Source organism: Oenanthe melanoleuca, chromosome 1 (genome assembly GCF_029582105.1).
Source record: "Oenanthe melanoleuca isolate GR-GAL-2019-014 chromosome 1, OMel1.0, whole genome shotgun sequence".
Lineage (NCBI taxonomy): Eukaryota > Metazoa > Chordata > Aves > Passeriformes > Muscicapidae > Oenanthe > Oenanthe melanoleuca.
The window spans coordinates 24,409,655-24,421,812 of record NC_079333.1 but is presented as its reverse complement, the minus strand read 5'-3'; the positions used below and the strand labels follow the sequence as shown (position 1 = coordinate 24,421,812).

Sequence of the window (12,158 nt, the reverse complement as noted above, 5' to 3'; positions counted from 1 at the left end):
TCACGTGTTGCCGGACAGTATGTCGGCGGCCATTCTGCCGTGTGATAGGGGACAGTTTTTGCGGCCCCGATTAAAGTGGTCGGGCCGACAGGGTGACCCGATGACATGGAGGGGCGGGCCGACCCTATGACGCGCGGGAGCGTGGCGAGGCGGTGACGCGGGGGGGGCGGGCCGCGGCCGTGACGGGAGGGTCGGGGCCGCGGCAGTGACGCCGGGGGCGTGGCCGTCACTGCAACGCGGGGGGCGTGGCCGCGGCTGTGATGCGGGGGGGGCCGACCCGGAGCCCGGGCCGCTGCCGTGCGGTCGCTAACGTGACAGGGCTTCCGCTTCGACTGCTGCCGGTGCCGGCAGCCGATCTCGTCCAAGCGTTGCCGCCGCTCCCTCGGCGGGCGGAATGTGGGGCTCGGGCACCCGGCGGCATCGGGGCGGGCGCTGGGGCCGAGCACGGCGCTGCCGCTGCTGCTCCGGGCTGCTGCCGGGGCTCCCGTGCCGCCGGCCGTGCGCGGGAGGGCGGTGCGGGGATTTCCCCGCGCTGAGCTTCCCCCGGCACCCCCCAAACCCGCCGCTCCGGCGCTGCCAGCGAGCTTTTGATAAACTAAAAAGATACTGTGTATTCTTGGAGTGTTGCATTCTACCTCTGTTGTTTTTCCTGCTAGTCTGGATCCTCTTCATTTCTTCATTTTTTAGGTGCCCAGGGTGTGGTGGATGTCCTGATTGAGGGACTTCTAGTAAAACCTCTATATAGGGCCTTAAAAGCAGCCGAGAGAGGAATTATTCCATGGACTGAACACGCTAGAGCAGCTTTTAAACAGCTGAAACACTCACTGATGTCAGCTCCAGCATTGGGACTGCCAGATTTAACTAAACCTTTTGAACTTTTTACATATGAGAGACAGAACATGGCTTTGGGGGTGCTAGCACAGCGTCTCGGGAACCAGCGGAGAGCTGTGGCCTACTTTTCCAAACAGTTGGATAGTGTTGCCCAAGGTTGGCCGGGGTGCCTAAAGGCTGTGGCAGCCACTGTCATTTTAATCCAGGAGGCCCGAAAACTTACCCTTGGGCAACACATTGTGGTGTATGTACCCCATGCCGTGGCAGCTGTCCTTGAGCAAAAGGGGGGACATTGGCTGTCTGGCAACCGGGTGTTGAAATACCAATCACTGTTGTTAGAGCAAGATGATGTTACCCTAAAAACAACTTCTGTTTTTAACCCTGCTATGTTTCTGTCCTCCATCTTAATTGACAATGAGCCAGAGCATGACTGCTTGCAGATAATTGAGGAGGTCTATTCCAGCCGACCAGATCTGAAGGATGTGCCCATGGAGAATCCAGATTGGGAACTCTTTACTGACGGAAGCAGCTTCATGAAAAATGGTAAAAGGATGACAGGCTATGCAGTGACCACACAGGATAAGGTGATCGAGGCAAAGGCCCTGCCAGCAGATGTGTCATCGCAGAAAGCTGAGCTGATTGCACTAACAAGAGCTCTAGACCTGAGTGAGGGAAAAAAGGTAAATATATGGACCGATTCCAAATATGCATTTAGTGTTGTCCATGCCCATGGAGCCGTTTGGAAAGAGAGAGGACTTTTGAATGCTCAAGGTAATCAAATTAAACATGCTGAGCAAATACTCGCCCTCTTAGAGAGCATTAAAAGACCTGCAGAAGTAGCTGTCATGCACTGTAGAGGTCACCAAAAGGGGAAAACTGCTCCAGAATTGGGAAATTGCTTTGCTGATAAAATGGCAAGAAGGATTGCAGAAAAGGGTATTCTTGCAGTAATTCCACAGAAAGAGATTGATTTGTCAGGGTACACCCCAAAATATGATCAGGCAGACCACAAACTAATAAAATTCCTTAAAGCTAAAATCGCAGAAAGTGGGTGGGCTGTTACCCCGAAGAACCAGGTGGTAGTCCCACCCCTGATCCTTCGGGAATTAGTTCAGAGAGAACACGAAACCACACATTATGGGGTTGAAAACCTTTTGAAACACCTAAGAAAGGTAGTAATAGGGAAGGGAATGATTGATATTATACAATCAGTAGTGAGTAAATGTGAGATTTGCTGTAAAAACAACCCCGACACAAGAAAGAGAGTTGTATTAGGAATAACAAAGGCAGGAGATCTTCCTGGGGATTACTGGCAAATAGATTTTGCGGAGTTACCACGCAAAGAGGGATACCGGTACATACTGGTATTGGTTGACACCTTCAGTGGATGGCCAGAAGCTTACCCCTGTCGCACTAACACAGCTAGGGAGGTGGTGAAAGTTTTGTTTAACCACATAATTCCGAGATTTGGGGTTCCCTTGGGAATATCATCAGATAGGGGACCACACTTTGTCACAACAGTGGTCAAAGATGTTAGCCAGATTTTGGGAATTACTTGGGATCCACACACACCTTATAGACCCCAAGCGAGTGGTAAAGTTGAACGTATTGAATGGGACTCTTAAGAGACAAATTAGTAAAATTTGTCAGGAGACATCCATGACGTGGGTTCAGGCCCTACCTATAGCTTTATTGAGAATTCGCATTCAACCGAGGCGGAGGGGTAACATCAGTCCCTATGAAATACTGTATGGCAGACCATATCAAAGTCCACACATTCCAGGTGAAATTCATCTGAAGGGGAAATGTGATCTGCAGCGCTATTTAATGGCTTTAGGTTCCACTTTACAGAAGCTTCAGCGTTACATCGTGTTATCCAGACCCACAGGACTGGACACACCTGCACATCCGTTCCAACCTGGAGCTTGGGTCTATGTAAAATGGTGGGACAGTGATCCTCTGCAAGCTAAGTGGAAAGGGCCATTCAAAGTCCTGCTGACAACCTTTAGTGCAGTTAAAGTTGCTGACAGAGGACCCTGGATTCACTATTCCAGAATTAAGAAAGCTTCAGCTCCCGAACAATTATAACAACAAAGACTGATGTTAATGATAACATATTTTAGGTGATTTCTCTTTTGCATTTAATTACCATTATTCTTTATGTAACATTTGGCTGTATAAAATATTATTCTTATTAGATGTTTATTGTTATTAGTTATTAGTTATAAGGTGTATGTTTATTAATATGTATTTACTATTAGATATTTATCTAATGTTAGAACTTCTGTTATTAGATACTTATCGGTTATTGGGTGTTTACTGTTAGTAAAATTTAAAATAGAGACTTGACAAGGTAGAGGCCTTGTCAAGCCTCTAAAGGGGGGAAATGATGCCTTAAGTTTGGAGTTTTCTGTTCTGCTTGGGTATGCTTTCCGTTGAGCTTAAGGTGGTGAAGACAAAATAGTCCGATTCGAGCTATTGATTCAAGGACAGTTTCTTCAAACTTTAGGCCCTAAGTATAAACAGCGTGAAAAGAGGAGGGCGGGCCATCCAGGAGAAGAGGAGGATAACACCTTACAAATTTGAGACTATTAATTGGATGGTTGACTCCTGTATGTAAATGGACTGAAGTTTATAAAAATGTAAAATCAAGTGACCAAGCTCTCTTTTGAATCCACCTTGGAGCCACTCGGGCAGGGCAGGGGCCACGCTGTGGCACTGTTGCTGCCAGGGTGTGGCCTTTGAAGACCTCTCAATAAATACCTATTTATTTCCCCTAAATCTGTGTGATCTCTGTTCCAGCTCCTAAAGGCAACATCCTGATAGCACAGAACACTCTGCTGATGGGTTTTGCTGCTGCCAAAAGACGCCTGGCTTGTTCACTTTGCTGTTAAAACCACTGTAGCGTACGATATTACCCTGCTTTTTGTAAGCTTACAATGCACTATTTAAACTCTGCATAGTGAAGAGCACTGCAGTGTACTTAACGCTAAGGAGAAAGCATGCACAGCACACAGTAGTTCCCACTTTACACTACACTTAGAAATGAGTTCTCTGCATCACGGTTGTGTACCACAGAATGCTGCTTCATGAACAGGCATGTAGTAGCAAAGCAAGCTGACGCTGATCCTGCTTCATGCCCCTAGTCACTGACAAGCGCTACGCTGCAAAGAGCACTCCGGGGCTCTGCGGCTTCCTTGTTCGCGCTATGTAGCCTTCGGCGATTTCTCTCTAAGCGAGCTGAAGTGTCGTCTCCTGCTAGCACAGAACACTCTGCTGCTGGGTTTTGCTAGTGCCAAAACATTCCTGTCATGTGCACATTGCTGTTAAAAGCCCTGAACCATACGAGAATACCGTGCTCTGTGTAAGCTTACAATGCACTGTTTCAACACTGCATAGCGAAGAGCACTGCAGTGTACTTAACGCTAAGGAGAAAGCATGCACAGCACACAGTAGTTCTCACTTTGCACTACACTTAGAACTGAGTTCTCTGCATCACGGCTATGTACCACAGAAGACTGCTTGGCGAATGGGCATGTAGTAGCAAAGCAAGCTGACGTTGATCCTGCTTCATGCCTCTAGTCACTGACAAGCGATTAGCTGCGAAGTGCACTCTCCAGTGCTCTGCAGATTCCTTCTTCGCGCTATGTGTCCTGCGGCGAGATCTCTCTAGGCGAGGTAGGGTGTCGTCTCCTGCTAACACAGAACACTCTGCTGCTAGGTTTTGCTAGTGCCAAAACACGCCTGGCGTGTGCACTTTTCTGTCAAACTCTCTGTACCATACGAGAATGCCCTGCTCCTTGAAAGCTTACCGTGCACTCTGTAAATTCTGCCATAGGGACGAGCACTGCAGTGTACAGAACGCTAAGGAGAAAGCATGCACAGCACACAGTAGTTCTCACTTGGCACTACACTTAGAACTGAGTTCTCTGCATCACGGCTATGTACCACAGAAGACTGCTTGACCAATAGGTATGTAGTAGCAAAGCAAGCACGTTAAGGAGAAAGCATGCACAGCACACAGTAGTTCTCACTTTGCACTACACTTAGAACTGAGTTCTCTGCATCACGGCTATGTACCACAGAAGACTGCTTGGCGAAAGGGCATGTAGTAGCAAAGCAAGCTGACGTTGATCCTGCTTCATGCTTTCAGTCACTGACAAGCGATTAGCTGCGAAGTGCACTCTCCAGTGCTCTGCAGCCTCCTTCTTCGCGCTATGTATCCTGCGGCGATATCTCTCTAGGCGAGGTAAAGTGTCGTCTCCTGCTAACACAGAACACTGTGCTGATGGGTTTTGCTACTGCCAAAACACGCCTGGCGTGTGCACTTTTCTGTCAAACTCTCTGTACCATACGAGAATGCCCTGCTCCTTGGAAGCGTACCGTGCACTCTGTAAGTTCTGCATAGGGACGAGCACTGCAGTGTACTTAACGCTAAGGAGAAAGCATGCACAGCACACAGTAGTTCTCACTTTGCACTACACTTAGAACTGAGTTCTCTGCACAGAGACTGCTTGACCAATAGGTATGTAGTAGCAAAGCCAGCTGACGTTGATCCTGCTTCATGCTTTCAGTCACTGACAAGCGATTAGCTGCGAAGTGCACTCTCCAGTGCTCTGCAGCCTCCTTCTTCGCGCTATGTATCCTGCGGCGATATCTCTTTAGGCGAGGTAAAGTGTCGTCTCCTGCTGACACAGAACACTGTGCTGGTAGGCTGGTAGGTATTGCTACTGACAAAACACGCCTGGCGTGTGCACTTTTCTGTCAAACTCTCTGTACCATACGAGAATGCCCTGCTCCTTGGAAGCGTACCGTGCACTCTGTAAGTTCTGCATAGGGACGAGCACTGCAGTGTACAGAACGCTAAGGAGAAAGCATGCACAGCACACAGTTCTCACTTTGCACTACACTTAGAACTGAGTTCTCTGCATCACGGCTATGTACCACAGAAGACTGCTTGACCAATAGGTATGTAGTAGCAAAAGCACGTGACACGCGCGGCAGTCGCGTATCCCGAGGCGCGGGGTTCGGTTTAGGGTCCTTTGCCCTGGGCATGAGCAACGGTGCCCAGAGCAATGGATTGCCAGACAGGAGTGGGACACAGCCCGGTAGTGCAGCCATAGTCGCCCCCCTATCCCGCTTGTGGACACAACCAGGTACGGGAGCACCCCCAGATCTCAGGCACGACTATTTGAGCCCAGAGCGATGGATCAGCAGACATGAGCATGGGTTTTGGGTGAAACTCGGGTGTCACAGGTGGATTTTTAGGAGGAATCTCCCACTTTGGGGAGATTTTGGGGCCAAATCTTTGATTTTGGCTAAAACCACCTCATCCCGTGTGGATTTTTGGGGCTCTCTTCACATTTTTGTGGTGAAATTCCCCAATTTTTTTCCCAAATCCTTTTTAAATTTATTTTTTTATTTTTTAGTGTTTCCTCCTCCCCAGTTTCCCAAAACCCCCCCTAAAAAATTCCAAAATAATTTCAAAAAACTCCACACAAATACAGGGGAAGCTTCCATGTGAATTTAATATTTTGGGGGGATGGGGTGCCCAAAATTTTTGGGCTCCTCTCACTCAGTCCTGGGGCACCCCGGGGGTCTTGGTGCCCTCCAGCATCTCCTTGTAGTGGCGCTTGAAAAAACCAACCTGGAAAGGGAAATTCGGGGAGGGGGGGGGAAATTGAAAATATAGTTGAAAATTTAAAAAAAATCCATTTAAAACATTTTAAAATCCTGAAAAAACAGAAAAACAAAAAACCAAAAAGCCCCTCAAATAAAAAAAGGCCAAAAACAAGAAAAAAAAAAAGAAACCACACAAACCCGACCAAAAAACCGAAAAAGCTTTCAAATTTACCCTTACAAAAATCCCAAACCGCACAGAAATTTCCCCAAAAAATCACAAACCCCTAAAAATCCCCAAAAACCTTCCCCAATCCCCCCAAAATACTTCAAAATCCCCAAAAAACTCTTTAAAAACCTCTAACAAATACCTTAAGAAAACCTTCAAACCCCTCAAAAAACCTAAAAAAAAATCCCAAAAAAGCCCCAAAATTCCCCTTTAAGACCCCTCGAAGCTCCACTAAAATCCAAAAAAAACCTCTTTAAAATCCCCTAAAAAAACCCTTCCAAATCCCCTAAAAGCTCCAAAACCTCTTTAAAATCCCCTAGAAAAAAAACCCTAAAAAGTATCCAAAAACCCTTTAAATTTCCCTAAAATATCCCTTTAAAATCCCAAAAAAATCCCAAAATTCCTCCAAAAATCCTTTTAAAAACCCTTAACTCCCCCAAAATACTCCCAAAATTCTCCCAACAAAACTGAAAAAAAACCTTTAAAATTCTTTAAAAACCCCCAAAATCCCCAAAAAAATCTCTTTAAAATCCCCTTTAAAAACCCCTAAAAATTCCCAAAAACCCCTTAAAAATTCCCTAAAAATTTTAAAATTAAAAAAAACAAATCCCAAAATTCCTCCAAAAATCCTTTTAAAAACCCCTAAATCCCCCCCACCTCAAAATAACCCTCAAAAATTCCCCCAATAAAATCTAAAAAACTCTTTAAAAATTATTTCAAAACAGCCCAAAATCCCCCAAATTTCCCCAAACTCAGCGAGCACCAGCACGAACCTGTTGCGAGTAGAGTCTGGCTACCATGGCTTGGAAGGATGCTGATAAAGCATGGAGATGTGACACAGGTAACACAGATGGACACAAACGACAGAACACGGACACAGATTACACAAGAGACACCAGTTATTTACCCAGAGCTGGAAGGAACTGGAGCAGCCATCAAGTGCAGCATCTCAGAGCCAGAGCTGGAAGGAAGAACAGTCAGAGCTGGAGGTTCAGCAAGCTGGACTGGGAAACACCTGCAAGTGAAACAAGCAGAAGGAACAGAAATCACCTGGGCCCTCAGATATCCTGAGCAGTAAGTGAGCAAGGGGTGCAGGAGCAGGAGCTGTGAGAACCAGGAACAGCTCTCGTGCAGGGGCTCCATGGGCTGGAGCTGTTACAGGCACAGGTGTCCCTGAGGGAGAGCTGAGCTCACCTGCAGCTGCAGCAGGAACGTCTCGAGGCTGGATCCGGACTGAGTGCACCCTGGACTCTGAGCCAGGCGCAGGCGTGGGTGTCCCTAACCAGGAGCTCTGGGCAGCGGGGAGCCCAGCCTCTTCCACTGGGGACTGAAGCCATGCCAAGTGCCACTCTCGGCGTGGAGGCGTCTCCCAGTCCCATCCCTGAGAGCAGAAGGAGGCAGGGGCTCTCCTGGGGACGTGGTGCAGCAGCATCTCCTCTGTCTCGGCACAAAGGGGGTCAGTCAGCACCCCCAGGGTGCACAGCACAGCCCCACATAACCCACAGGAGATGCCTGTCTTGGTGCCACGCTGGGCCCGTGCTCCTCACCTGGGCTCATCCTCCCGTGTCAGTGTGCCAGGGCTGCTCCTGTTGGGGCCGTGTCCCAGCCCGAGCCCTTCGGCCAGTCCCCTGTGCTGCTTCCTGCATGGAGACAGTCCCTGGGGAGGAAGATGCTGCAGCTTTGCCTCTTGGAAGATGCAGCTCTTGCCCCAGCAGGAGCTGCCAACCCTCAGCACAGATCTCTGCAGGCAGCAAAAGGCAGTGGTGAAAGCAGGCACTGCTCTTAAGGACTGCAGCCGACCCCGTGGGCCATCACGTGCCCCTTTTCTCTGCAGTGCTGCAGGGGCTGGGTCACAGCCCGAGACCTGCCCCAACGGCTGCAGCTTTCCGGGCAAACGAGAGCCCCGGCGCCTCTCGGAAGCTTCTCCTGGGCAGGCTGGGCCCAGGGCTGGTCGAGAGGCTTTGCCTCCTGTCCTTCCCCCTGCTGTGGCCGCAGGCCCCACCGTCCCCTTTCCAGCCTGACCCGCACTTTGGTGGCTCTGCATCCCTCCGGTGAGCCCGGGAGAGGGAATGGAGCTGTGCCGGGCCGGGCTGCCCAGGCAGGGCTTCTGGACAACGAGGCACGGCTCGCTTGGAGACAGGGACAGTCAGGAAACCCCTCCCCAGACTTACCAAATCTCACAGGAATGACAGGGGGCTGCAACTGCCCCATCCTCTGCGGGAGCCCAGTCGGGGGAGGCCCATTCTGGGGGGCTGTGCCAGGCAGCCTTCTCTGCAGCTTCCCCACAGCTGAATCTCTGCAAATACATTTGGAAAACAGTTGGGTAGATTCAAAGTCCCAGAGCACTGCCTGGCTCCCTTCTCTACCGTGTCACACTCACCTGCGGGAGAGGCCACAGGCTCGGGCCAGCCTCGAGCTCCCGGGGCAAAAAGGAGAGTCCCAATCCTACAAAATGCCCCAAAAAAAGCCCGACCACAACTAAAAAACTCCCTACCCCTGACCAAATAAAAACAAAAAAAAAAAACCCCTTTAAATACAGAAAACTTACACCTATTTTTAATATTTAATTTCTACTCCTTTTCATATTTGATATTATATATATTACATATATTGTTCAATAAATTTACAATGCAATTTACATTATAACATATATACTACACTTTTATAATTTATTATGCACATAATTATGCACATATTACAAAAATTAATTTCTAGTTTATGTATATAAATATATCCTTACATATATTTGTACGTTTATATTTTTTAATATTATTTATTAAAAAAGCTCAGCCACTAACCAAATAGAAACCAAAAAACCCTTTCTTTTTAAATATATTTCAAATTTTTTTAAATAAATATATATATATGTAATTTAAATATATAAATAAATAATATATAAATTATATTTTTATATATATAATTATTTATATAATATATAAAAATATATATTTTTTAAAATATATGTATCTCATATTTATATCTGTAATTTATATATTATGTATATGGTACACCATAACATGTATGATACTATTTATATTATATCCTACATATATACTTTTATTTGTTTATATTCTATACTTATATATATATTTACACGTACATACATTTATACATAGTTTTAGTTTTAGTTTTAGATATATTTTTAGTTTTATGTTTGTATATATTGTATATTTGTACATTTATATTTGCTTATATTAATTATATTTATGTTATTTATAAAAATCCTACCTCTAACCAAATAAAACCAATAAAACATTTATTTAAGCTATAGTTAGGTATTTTTCATATTTATATTGTCTCCTACACCCAGCCCTCCCTGTGAATGTTCTGGCACCATTGGGTCCCTCTGGGGGACGGCACCCGGCAACACCCCCGCCATTCTCCACTCACCTGCTCCTTCACGGCAGCGTGGCTCCCTCTCCTCGGGACCTTGGGGTGCCCCAAAGGACATGGGAGCCCCCGAGTCTCCACCCCTTGTCCCCCTCAGCCTTTTTTCCTCACCCCCCAAAGAACGACTGCAGCTGCTCCACGGGGGCAGCCCAGAAGTTCCCCAGCCCCGCAGACACAGGCGACAGGAGGCAGAAGAGAGGACAAAGGTAGAAACCCCCTCCCGCACCTCTCACCTTTCTGGCTGAGAAAGCAGCTGCCTCCTCCTGCTGGCTGCTCCCGGCTGCGGGCAGGGCGATGGCTCGGGCAGCTCTGCAGGCTGTTCTTTCTTCCTCGATGTTATTTGTGTTTTCCTCCGTTTCCCCGGGCGGGAGGGGAGCCGGGAGGGAACACAGACTGGAGACGGGAAGGGTCGTTCCTGAGGCGGAGCCCGGCAGAGAGAGGCGTGCCGCAGCTGCCTGCCGGCGCCCGCCGGGCTCCGGCGTGCCCGCGGTGCCGCTGGGCGCACGGCCCGTGTCCGCACGCCTGGCAATGCCGCGGAGAACGGCTCGGGGCGCGGGCAGGCAGCCCAAACACGGACCTTGGTCCTTCATTTCCCGCCCTTTCTTGCGGCCATCTTTGTTGTGGCCGCAGCCACTTCCGGTCGGTCGCCATCTTTGTTGTGGCCGAAGACACGTCCGGTCGGCTGCCGTGTTTCTTGTGGTTCCCTTCGGGCCCTCGCCCCTCACAAAGGCATCCTTCTTATCTCCTGCCTGAACCTTACCCGACGCTGGCAGCGGTGGACGCCGACCGACCCCGCGCTCTTGGCACGGTATTCCGCCTCCATTCCCGGCGCTTGGATGCATCGGGGTGCTGCTTTCGGTTCAAAATGGCGGCGCCCGTGCTTGCCACCCTCTTCCGTACAACATGGCGGCGCCCGTACTTGCCACCCTCTTCCGTACAACATGGCGGCGCCCGTGCTTGCCACCCTCTTCCGTACAACATGGCGACGCCCGTGACCGCCACGTGCTTTCGGTTTAATATGGCCGCGCCCTTGCCCGCCACGTGTTTTTAGGTAAATATGGCATCTCCAACGCGGCCGCGTGGTGCTGGACAAGTGTGCCTGCGACTACATAGTCACGTGTTGCCGGACAGTATGTCGGCGGCCATTCTGCCGTGTGATAGGGGACAGTTTTTGCGGCCCCGATTAAAGTGGTCGGGCCGACAGGGTGACCCGATGACATGGAGGGGCGGGCCGACCCTATGACGCGCGGGAGCGTGGCGAGGCGGTGACGCGGGGGGGGCGGGCCGCGGCCGTGACGGGAGGGTCGGGGCCGCGGCAGTGACGCCGGGGGCGTGGCCGTCACTGCAACGCGGGGGGCGTGGCCGCGGCTGTGATGCGGGGGGGGCCGACCCGGAGCCCGGGCCGCTGCCGTGCGGTCGCTAACGTGACAGGGCTTCCGCTTCGACTGCTGCCGGTGCCGGCAGCCGATCTCGTCCAAGCGTTGCCGCCGCTCCCTCGGCGGGCGGAATGTGGGGCTCGGGCACCCGGCGGCATCGGGGCGGGCGCTGGGGCCGAGCACGGCGCTGCCGCTGCTGCTCCGGGCTGCTGCCGGGGCTCCCGTGCCGCCGGCCGTGCGCGGGAGGGCGGTGCGGGGATTTCCCCGCGCTGAGGCTTCCCCCGGCACCCCCCAAACCCGCCGCTCCGGCGCTGCCAGCGAGCTTTTGATAAACTAAAAAGATACTGTGTATTCTTGGAGTGTTGCATTCTACCTCTGTTGTTTTTCCTGCTAGTCTGGATCCTCTTCATTTCTTCATTTTTTAGGTGCCCAGGGTGTGGTGGATGTCCTGATTGAGGGACTTCTAGTAAAACCTCTATATAGGGCCTTAAAAGCAGCCGAGAGAGGAATTATTCCATGGACTGAACACGCTAGAGCAGCTTTTAAACAGCTGAAACACTCACTGATGTCAGCTCCAGCATTGGGACTGCCAGATTTAACTAAACCTTTTGAACTTTTTACATATGAGAGACAGAACATGGCTTTGGGGGTGCTAGCACAGCGTCTCGGGAACCAGCGGAGAGCTGTGGCCTACTTTTCCAAACAGTTGGATA

At 49.7% G+C, this 12,158-nt stretch overlaps 1 protein-coding gene across 7 annotated transcripts; it reads right to left on the bottom strand.

Moving 5' to 3' along the window:
• Nucleotides 1-6,227: 6,227 nt before the first annotated feature.
• On the bottom strand, nt 6,228-11,434 carry LOC130254591 (uncharacterized). 7 transcript variants are annotated; one of them, XR_008840772.1, is made up of 6 exons: nt 10,303-11,420; nt 8,851-8,975; nt 8,227-8,336; nt 7,874-8,116; nt 7,587-7,694; nt 6,228-6,478 (listed from the first exon to the last, which is right to left on the bottom strand). XR_008840772.1 is itself a non-coding variant. In XM_056494278.1 (5 exons), exons 1-3 carry the CDS (start codon nt 10,909-10,911, stop codon nt 8,246-8,248), a joined length of 825 nt encoding a protein of 274 aa, XP_056350253.1. In that variant the 5' UTR covers nt 10,912-11,434; the 3' UTR covers nt 6,228-6,478; nt 7,587-8,116; nt 8,227-8,245. The 7 variants fall into 7 exon arrangements, 2 of the variants coding, with proteins under 2 accessions (XP_056350253.1, XP_056350261.1); XR_008840779.1 differs by having other exon boundaries at nt 7,874-8,120; nt 8,227-8,420; nt 10,303-10,880; XR_008840775.1 differs by having other exon boundaries at nt 8,227-8,420; nt 10,303-10,880.
• Nucleotides 11,435-12,158: the final 724 nt, after the last annotated feature.

What these genes read in the sequence shown, in the direction of transcription:
- LOC130254591 (XM_056494278.1), bottom strand. Translation starts at nt 10,911, where the DNA reads ATGCATCCAAGCGCCGGGAATGGAGGCGGAATACCGTGCCAAGAGCGC. An exon ending in CTGCTTTCTCAGCCAGAAAG is followed by an intron (nt 8,976 to 10,302) that starts GTGAGAGGTGCG and finishes ATGTATTTGCAG; the next exon opens with AGATTCAGCTGTGGGGAAGC. An exon ending in TGTCATTCCTGTGAGATTTG is followed by an intron (nt 8,337 to 8,850) that starts GTAAGTCTGGGG and finishes CTTCCTCCCCAG; the next exon opens with GGACTGTCTCCATGCAGGAA.